Source organism: Orycteropus afer, unplaced genomic scaffold (genome assembly GCF_000298275.1).
Source record: "Orycteropus afer afer isolate SDZICR_OR568_19922 unplaced genomic scaffold, OryAfe1.0 scaffold00098, whole genome shotgun sequence".
Classification (NCBI taxonomy): Eukaryota; Metazoa; Chordata; class Mammalia; order Tubulidentata; family Orycteropodidae; genus Orycteropus; species Orycteropus afer.
This window is the reverse complement of record NW_006921685.1, coordinates 10177269-10187832: the sequence shown is the minus strand read 5'-3', so window position 1 is coordinate 10187832 and position 10564 is coordinate 10177269. Positions and strand designations below refer to the sequence as shown.

Sequence of the window (10564 nt, the reverse complement as noted above, 5' to 3'; positions counted from 1 at the left end):
TATATTTAATATATAGAGATTCAGAAATCAGAAAAAGAATGATTTTTCATTAATAATTAAATGTCAATTCAATCTTTACTCTTTAAACAGGAGCATGAATCTGAAGGTGGAAGAACTCCTTTAATGAAAGCTGCAAGAGCTGGTCATGTTTGTACTGTTCAGTTCTTAATTAGCAAAGGTAGGTTTGTGTACATTACTTTATTCCCAAAGGTGTAATATCCTCTGCCTTTAGGCATTGAGAGATTGAGAGGTGAGGAATAGTTTTGCGTTATTATATAATGGATAGATGCCACTGACATTTAATGAATTGGTAGTTGATAAACATCCTGTAGTACATTGAACAGTTCAAAAATGTGAAGAATTGTCATACTGAGCAATATCCTTATGGAGGATACTTCTATAGAGAAAAATTATTTGTCTAAAACTTTTAGAATTGAAGTAATTTAAAGTCTGGGGTGCTTATGTAATGTATTATTTTGAAATCTGGATTTTTATGATATTTCTGCCACTGAGCAACTTGGAGCAAGTTACTCTTCAAGTTTGTATTGCCTTGGGCCTGAGTTTTCTTTGTAAGATAGGGACTTGCTTAAATACAGCACAAAAAATATTCAACATTAAGATGGGACAAATTCAGCAAAATACTTAGAGAGTTTCATTCATGGTCAGTAGTTCTAGTTAGAATGCCAAAAAACCTTAATGAGAATATTAGAATAAGTATTACTTCCTTTAAATTATTTCTTTGGTGTTTAGTACACACATGTCATTTGAAACAGTTTTTCATACAGGATTCATCGTATTTTTAAATATAGATTAAGTTAGTTTTGTTTCAGTAAGATTTTATTATTAATTTAATGTTGAATTTAAAAAAGGGGCTATAGACTATATATAGTTTTAAAATAAAAATATATACCATTTCCTTTTTACAAAAATCCTAAAGAAATCTCAAGTTTGTATTGTAAATAGACGTAGAAAATAAGATCAGAAATAATTAGTGGTGAACTTATTATAGATAAGTATTATAGATACTTTAAACCCTATGATGTATATTTATAGTTCAGTATTCTCAAGAGTGAAATTGGTCGCCTTAATCATAGTTCTTTCTCTTTTTTGGTTTATTTTAATGGATTTAGCTCCAGTTTCTTTCTTTTATTTTATTTTCATTTCCCATGATGCCTAGGACAATAATCCAAATTAGCAATGGATATATATTTTTTTGGAAACTATATTTATTCCCAGATATTTCTTAGTGAGAAAAGATGGTACTGCTCTCATTTTCTGTTCAATGTTAATTCACTACATATTTAAGTCAAATATGGGAGTGATAACTGTATCTTACTGGTCTTTAATAATTTTTTCTACTGAAGAACTTAAAATGTAGATCATATTTCATATTCTCCTTTTTGTTTTTAAAAAAGGATTACATTAGGAATGAAACACATTTTTATCTTTATATTTTACTGCTGCATACTCAAATACTTAAGGACGAAATTATGTCGTGTCTGTCTGGAATTTGCTTTAGAGCAATTTTGGGTATTAAAGGAGAGTTGGTATGAATATGTGTAAAATGATATTAGTTGTGTGTTTATTACTGTTGAAGCTGGATAATGAGTATATGAGGCTTCATTGTACTATTCTCTCAGCATGTGATTTTGAAACTTACCATGATTTCAGAAAAAAAATACTAACATGATTTTCTACACCTTGTTTGTTTTAGGAGCCAATGTTAATAGAACCACAGCTAATAACGACCATACTGTCCTGTCCCTGGCTTGTGCAGGCGGTCATCTGGCAGTGGTGGAACTACTTTTGGCACATGGGGCAGATCCTACTCACCGTTTAAAAGTATGTAACTCAAGTATTTTAAGTACCATTGTGACATAACATTGCAAAACATTATCTACAAGTTCCGTTTTATAATAGCATCCTAAATATATTATTTTTGTTGTTGTTTGTTTGGTTAAAGGAAATGTTACAACTCATAATGTCAATGTATCTTGTTGCCTGTTGGCTTTAACTTCTGAAGATTCTGTAAACTAATGTTATTTTCCATTTTCTCCTCTTCCATATCTGTTCTTTTAGGATGGTTCAACTATGTTGATAGAAGCAGCAAAAGGTGGTCATACAAGTGTTGTTTGCTATCTTTTGGACTATCCTAATAACTTGCTTTCAGCCCCTCCACCAGATGTCACTCAGTTAACCCCCCCATCCCACGATTTAAATAGGGTAAGATTCAAAAGTAAAGAATTTAGTACTATTTCTTCTCTATCCTCCTTTAACTTATAATTTCAATTTAAACTAGAAAGATTATTTTTTGTTATAATTTGTAGTCTTTTTACACATATTGTTACTTAATTTATATGGTTAATGTCTGCTGTAATAATCAGCTTCTAGAATGATAAGATTTTTCTTTTCTATTTTTATTATGGTCAGAATGTCTATTTGAATTCAAAATCCCATTTAAGAAAATCATGGAAAATAATTGGGTACCAACACATTTTCTATAAATCTTTCATTTTCTTGATAAATGCCATATTCAGAATATGTTAAGAAGTCTCTAATTTATTCTTTGTTTAAAGCATATTAAGTAGTGGAATATATAGGAAAAGAAATATAATCAATTAGTGTCTTTTGTCTTAGGCTCCTCGTGTACCAGTTCAAGCACTGCCCATGGTTGTCCCCCCTCAGGAGCCTGACAAACCACCTGCCAATGTTGCCAATACTCTTCCCATCAGGAATAAAGGTCAGTTACACTTCTAAAGACTGTTTTGTACATGTTATTTAGGTAAATATGATAAGGGTACAAAAGCCTAGCCATTCTAAATTATTTTCCACAAAAAATGAAATAAGTTGGCATAAAGATTTTTTATCAAAATAATGTTTTGGAAGAGAAGATAGTTAAAGTTAGTACATTCATGATAGAAATAGATATTCAGACGCTCATCTCTGATGCATTTTTGATTATCCATGATTTCCTCTAATATCTGTCTAGTAAGTTCTATACATGTTACAAGGTTAGGCTGGGTATAGTTGGATATTTTTGTAAATTATTTACTTATATGTCTGTAGTGAGATAAGGCATAAGATTAACAAGTTGGATCAAATATTAAAAATTATTTTAGAATAACTGGTTTAATACAGATTTTATATCTGGGATATATTTTCTCAACAATTCAAAGTTAACTTCACATATGCTTGTATTTTCCTCTAGAATTCTGAGGTCCATATTTGATTTGTGGATTTTACACTCTGCATGTTTATAAGTTAATGTCCCAAAACATTACAACAACCAGTTCAAGTCAGTTTTTCTTTTTAAAAGTTTTATCTGAAGATCCAATGTGGTTTTTGGCTACTTATATTCTTTTACGAACAAGAATACTAAGTATTTCCATCAAATATTTTCAATCACTACCACCAGTCTAGAACCTTGGTACCTTTTTCAGTTGGTATAGAAAACAACTGATTGTTATACCTATAGCCAGATCAGTTTATTCACCTGGCTGTCAGAAGATACAGTGGATGACGTAGTCCTGCATCTTTTCTTCCAGGGAAACCAAATCCCAATTCTCTACTGTCCAGATAGCTGTGTGAATGTGTGAATTTATGTCCTGCCTATCTTGAAGATGATAGGCCCCAGCAAAGACATATATTTAGTTGGATTTTAATTTCTTGGTACTTCTCAGTGGTTTGGGTATTCTTTGTGTATGTGCATTTAAAAGGCACAGACTGTTAAAAGTGGAAAAACCTTGACTTAGAGGTCTAAGTATTCCCTATACCTTAATAATTTAGCATTATTTTTCTGTTCCTGTAAGTTTTTACATCTTTATGACCAGATGCAGTATCTACACATAGCGCTAGGTTTTGCTTTATTTGTACCTCTTAGATGCCACAAACTTGCATCCCTCTATGTCTAATTATAATTTTGTGATATTTTTTAAATTCTGAAATTTATTTCCAAAGCTTACTCTATGCACATAAAATCCTTACATTTTATATTTATGATAAAGAAGGTAGATTTGCTTTTAACTCCTTACCAGTGCATTTTCACCTTCTAAGGATGTGATAACTTGGTGCATAACTGTTGGCACTAAACCTCCCAACAGTAACTCTGTAATGAGGATGCCATTCATGTGCACTTCTGAGGGGGTTTCTTTTTCACACAGCTGCTTCTAAACAAAAGTCCAGCAGCCATTTGCCAGCAAACAGCCAGGATGTACAGGGTTACATCACCAATCAGTCTCCAGAGAGCATTGTAGAAGAGGCTCAGGGAAAGTTAACAGAACTGGAACAGAGGATAAAAGAAGCCATAGAAAAGAATGCACAGCTGCAGTCGTTGGAACTGGCTCATGCTGACCAACTTACTAAGGAGAAGATTGAGGAGCTGAACAAAACGAGGGAGGAGCAAATTCAGAAGAAACAAAAGATCTTGGAGGAACTACAGAAAGTAGAAAGAGAATTGCAACTGAAAACTCAACAGCAGCTAAAAAAGCAGTATCTAGAGGTTAAAGCTCAAAGAATACAACTTCAGCAGCAGCAACAACAGTCTTGCCAACACCTGGGACTACTAACTCCTGTTGGGGTTGGAGAACAGCTTTCAGAGGGAGATTATGCACGCTTACAGCAAGTGGATCCCATTTTGCTTAAAGATGAACCCCAGCAGACTGCTGCGCAGATGGGTTTTGCACCAATCCAGCCTCTGGCGATGCCTCAAGCTTTGCCTCTGGCGGCAGGTCCCTTGCCTCCAGGGTCCATCGCAAATCTTACAGAACTGCAAGGAGTGATAGTTGGACAGCCAGTACTGGGCCAAGCACAGTTGGCAGGGCTGGGGCAAGGAATTCTGACAGAAACACAACAAGGGTTAATGGTAGCCAGCCCTGCTCAGACCCTCAATGACACGCTGGATGACATCATGGCAGGTGGGTTTATATTGTTATGAGCAGGTATCAAATATGATTTGGTTAAGGCAAATAAGAGTGTGCCACGATTTTTTGCCGTTACCCAACTTGAAAACTATTTTTGGACTCTTGACCCATGTGTATCTTTAGAAATAGTAGCTCAGTTTCAGAAGTTCTCAGGTGGATGTAGGTCAAATTAAAGATTAGCCCATTGAAAAAAGTGACTGAAACTTTCTGATTTAGCTGAGTAGGCTGGGTATGTTGGTTTTTCAGTACTGGGGTCAATTTCCCCCCCCCCTTCAGTTCCGAATACTAAAACTGAATCGGCTTTTTTGCTTTTGCAGTCACACCAGTAAACTGCAAAATTAGTAAAAGTGCAAAACTGGTCTAAGGACAACATTAGAAACTTATTTGTGAACAGAAATACTTTATCCTAATGAATCAGACCTCAAACCTGATGGACTTTTTTTTTTTTTTAAACTTAAACACCTTTACAACAGTAATAAAGTTCCAACCCAAGTAGGGTTTGAATTATGCTGTGAATGTCAATGTCTAGTCTCTCTCTAAAGTATTATGGGAGGGTTTTTAAAATGATATATATTAAAATGTATAGCCAGAGAAATTTTATTCTATTATAATTAGTTTCATTAGCAAGGTTATTTTAGTGCTTCTAGTATTTGTTACTTATTTTTGTGAATTCTATAACAAAATAGAGAGGTTTATAGGGCTGTTAGTCATCAGAATGCTACACTGAGAAGAATAACTTGATTCATTAAAAAAAGAAAGAAAAAGAACTTGAAAAGGAAGGGAAAGGAAAACAAAGAAAGTAAATATTGCATTTTGCTAATTTGAGAAATACCCATATTTCTCTGGTTCTTTTAAAATTACTAGTTTGTCCTCCTAAGTTGTCATGTCATACTAAAGTAAGTAGTGATTACTAAGATAAAAGTTTATGCAAGAAAGTTGAATTCTTTGTGTCTGTTGGAGTATTCTCCAATTTTTTTCATAAAATTTCTTCCTCTTTTATTATTCTTTTGTCTATACTTAAAGGATGATTGCCTTTTTCTATTTTAAAATTATGTTTCAGTAGCATTGCATGTTATAATGAGATTGTGTACATAATTTAACTTTCATCTTTTTAAAAGAGTTTTTAAAAAACTACATTGTATATGGTTTAGTTATTTAGCTAAAATTCAGAAACTAAGAAATCAGCTAATGAGATAGATCTTATACTTAGAGATTACTCTAAAGTGTCTCAGTCTTCTTTTAATATCACCTGGCCAGTAATACATGTAATGTACAGAAGGTACAATAACTACATTGAAAAAAGTGCTATTAATCATGAATAGTAAATCTATGATTTTTATTGATAAGTATATACTTTTTCTATAGATTTGAAAATTACTACTAATCACCATTAGATGTTTATATTAATTGGGAAAGTATTTTAAAACATTTATGAAAACAAGCATAGTGGCCATGAATCCCAAATTTGATATTACTTCCATGGCCATTAATGTAAATTATAATGTTGTCTTTTCTATTATGTCAGTTGAACTATCAAAGAATGTATAGAGTTATTTATCCATTTTAATGAGCAATGTATCTTCCTTATTTTTTTTATATACTATCAAAGTTTACCTGATGTGCTTGGGCATAGGCATTAACAGTGATTTGTCACTTATACAATTTTTATGCTAATCAGAATTTAAAAGGATTTGTAGTAGCTTTTCTATTGATACATATAATAAAAACAAATTCTACATGTATTGTCCCAGGTGTTCACATTTAAAATTGTTTTAAAGACCACATTTTTTTCAGTTATTATGACAAGTATTTGTCATAATATAAAAATGCTGTATTTGTTTATTTGGCTCATTTATATGGATAGAGGAAAGAGGGCCAGAAGGAAGAACTGGATAAAAACATCCAGGTACCTTCCTACAACCCATCCCTCTCACCATGCCTGTGCACATGAACACATGTACATGCACACACACTTAGTGTCAAGGCCTCATTCTTTAAATATCTATGGTAGTACTTGTTCTTTCAGTTGCCTGATGACCATTTTCATTCCCTTCTGTGGGTTTCTTAATTTATTACAACCTAATAGATTCATATTCTTCCTTCCCTTCCTTCAGTGTATCCTTTGCTCTTTATTCCTTAGCCTCTTTTTGTTAGCTTGCTCTTTTAAAGTTCTGTCTCTTTTCTCTAGTGTTTGGCTGACCAATATCTTCTGCCTTCTTTGTCCTTTGTACTTGCCAAAGCAAAATCAATTCCCTGTTTAACCAGTCTTAACATCTTGCCTTTGTTGTGGTCTGAAGTTCCCTCTTTCTTACCCTGATGTTAAAACTTTTCTGAGCATGTGGTTTTCCTTGTCTAAAATCTAACCCTAAAATGGAGACCTGCATGTAAAAAGATATGTTTCTTCAGGTACCTACATATTTACAGTTGTTCCTTTAACTATAGAGAATAGATGGGTCAGATGCAGTTACTCAGTTTTATTTTATAGGTACCCCAAAGGAAATAATAGGGATAGATTTTCTCTGTCTCCTTTGACAAGGTGATAACAATAACCAATTTGTCCAAATTAAGAAAATTCTCTAATTTTAGTAAACTTTAAAAGAAATTACTGAAGTTGAAATGTAGAAAATACTCAAAACTTTAAGTCATTTATCAATATAAAAGTCAGGTTTTTTTTGTTTTTTTTTAATAACTTGTTTAGTGTCATTAAATAAAAATCAGTGCTTTCATTAAAAAAAAAAGTGGACATCCTGCTTAATTAAGCAATTTTTTGTATTTACCTTGGTGTAATTCTGATCAAAGGAGAATCCAGAGTCGGTTTTAAAAACTATAGATTTGATTCTTAAAATATTATACTATCGATAGGAATAACAATATCAAGGTCATTAGGTGATCGATTTAATATAGTAGTACATGCCCTTTTGTATTGATTGGGAACCCTAAAAATTCATTGTTTTGTTTTGTTTTGTTTCCTCCTTCGTTTTTCCTTTGGCTTTTAAGTGGACTTAAGAATGTATAATTAACAGAATGTGTGTGTTGCTATAATATGTAGTGTATGTTTGTGCCTAAACTAGGGATTTCATGTAATATAGATTTCTTAATTTGGCAATCATGTTTATAATTGTTATAATGATACCAATTTCAGTTTTGTTCTTGGCAGGATCATAACTTCTTTGCTGGTTTGCTGGTTTCAGATCCTGTTGTGAATCATGACTGTTTTCTGTCTGATGTAGTTGGTAACTTCATGTTATCACACATCTAAGCTACTGTTGATCATTTGAAGATTAATGCCCATACTTTAATACTATAACATTTTTATAAAGAGGGGGGGCAAAGAGTGGAATGACAATCACATATCAACTCTAGAAGTGAGTTGATGAGGGAATAAAGTACCCTCAACTAAATCTACAGTATATTTTATGCCACCACCTTTGTAATTCTCTCACTTCGAGTACTGATCTAGTGATCCAATTATACTTCAGTTGCATAAGTTGTTAACAATAATATCATGGCAAAATCATATATAGAAAAACTAACAATTATCCAAATGATTGTGTGAATACATTTATTTCTTCCTTGTTTTTAAAATTTTGTCCTCGTAAGTCATTGTGATTTCTGGATTGAATAGTGGGCGTTTTACCCAGCACAGAATAATCATTCATGTGAAAAACTACATTCCTCTGTCAGGATCAAATCTTTATGTTTGGATATGCTGTCGTAATGAGGACTATGGTACAGAATATTATTTTCCTCAAATGCAGTGTTAGTAAAATAAAATAGTTGGAGATGTTTTAAATGACTAGATAGCAAGATTCTCCCCTTCCAACCAGTGATACTACTTTCAGTTCTAGAATGCAAGGTGTGAAATTGGCAAGTAAAAAAAAAAAAACACACATTTTTCCATTACTGAATTTAACTGTTTAACTTTTTATTCTTCTTCTAATTCAGAAGGTATAGTAGAGAACTTTCCATTGCCATTTATATTTAATTAATATATGAATATATTTTTGCTTTATTTTGAATATGGGTTTTGTGACTACATACCATAAGAGGGAATTTATTTTTAAAACAGATCATTATGTAGAAAATGGGTTACTCTCAATATAATTTTAATTTTGAACTGTTGTCCAAAATCAGAAATAACTAGGAAAATGAGTTTTAGTACTATGGCAGTCTCCCTGTAGAAATTTTGCTTTTAAGTCTTTAAATATTTTCTAATAATTAATTCTTACTGTACCTGTGTTTCATCCTTATTAAGTGCAGTTATTTTGTTCAACAGCAGTCAGTGGAAGAGCATCTGCAATGTCAAACACTCCTACCCACAGTATCGCAGCTTCCATTTCCCAACCTCAGACTCCAACTCCAAGTCCTATCATCTCTCCTTCAGCCATGCTTCCTATCTACCCTGCCATTGATATTGATGCACAGGTAAGCCCCCAATTCAGGAGAGATGGTTTTTAACTGGAATTATACCATCATAAACTAGTGTTAGCATTCAGTGACTTAATCATCTTAGACTGCTTTACCTCCAGACAGACATGAGCCACAGTTATAAATAAATTAAAATCCACAGTTGAAAAAATAAAATACCAAATACATGTTACTGCTGATAAGTGTGATGCAGTGGTCTGGTTTCCAAGGTCATTCATTAGGCATTATATAATTTTTTTAAATTTTCCCCCCCAGCTATTCTAGTTTGGAAGATGTAAAAAAGTGTATAATATCTTCCAATATTAAGTTAGAAGAGAAACTTTAAAATATATAATGGATGGCATATAAAAGAAAAAGATGCTAATATTTGTAGACTTTATTTTTATATATCATGTATCCTTAATTGCATTTATATTGTCTTTGAAAATTCTAGTTTTGCTGATTGAAATATATGAGTCTGTGTATCTTCTTCAATAGAGTTTAGCTGTTAAAGGACTCCAAAGGGATGAAAAGCACTTTTTATCTCTTTAGATTATCTGAAAAAATAATATAGGGGAAAAAAGACACTGTTTAAATTAAGCTTTGGAAAACTTGAGAGCTGTTATTAAGGAGCTCTCGTGGAGTAGTGGTGAAGGCTTTTGACTGGTAACCAAAATGTTGCTGATTAGAACCCACCAATTGCTTTGTGGAACAAAGATGTGGCTGTCTGTTTCTGTAAAGATTTATGGGCTTGGAAATACTGAGGGGCAATTTTACTCTATCCTAAAAGGTTGCCTGTGAGTTGCAATTGACTTGATTACAGTGGGTTTGATTTTTTTGGTTTACCATGAAATCTCAGGATTAGAGTGAAATTGGAGAGGATTTTTTTTTTCATGAAGAGAGGCCTAAGAGGTGAGGTATATAGCCTTAGACTGAGAAATGCCTGCAGTTTATTTAGTTTTCATTTTTTATATTAAAATGGGCTTATAAACCTGAAGTTCAGGAAATGTAAGGGAATGTGTGCATGTGTATTTTATATAGGCCATTAAGGGCATGTACTCTTAATCTATGAAAATAAACTCTTTTATTAAAAATGTTTCTTGGTAACACTATGAAAAAGGAATTTTATTTCTCTTCTTATTTGCTTCCCAAATATCTATTATTTTATATGTGCTAATATTTTCTTTTGCACACTGCAAAAACGGCAAGGAGGCCACATGTTCCGACCTCCTCTAACC

General features: G+C 32.6%; 1 protein-coding gene across 1 annotated transcript in view; it reads left to right on the top strand.

The window, feature by feature from the left end:
- The window catches only part of ANKRD17 (ankyrin repeat domain 17), a 294287-nt gene that overhangs the window by 187927 nt on the left and 95796 nt on the right, over positions 1-10564 (top strand). The window contains 6 exon segments of the mRNA XM_007942797.2: positions 91-178; positions 1715-1842; positions 2080-2223; positions 2638-2740; positions 4161-4913; positions 9196-9344. Of these exon segments, the coding sequence (XP_007940988.1) occupies positions 91-178; positions 1715-1842; positions 2080-2223; positions 2638-2740; positions 4161-4913; positions 9196-9344 (1365 nt within the window).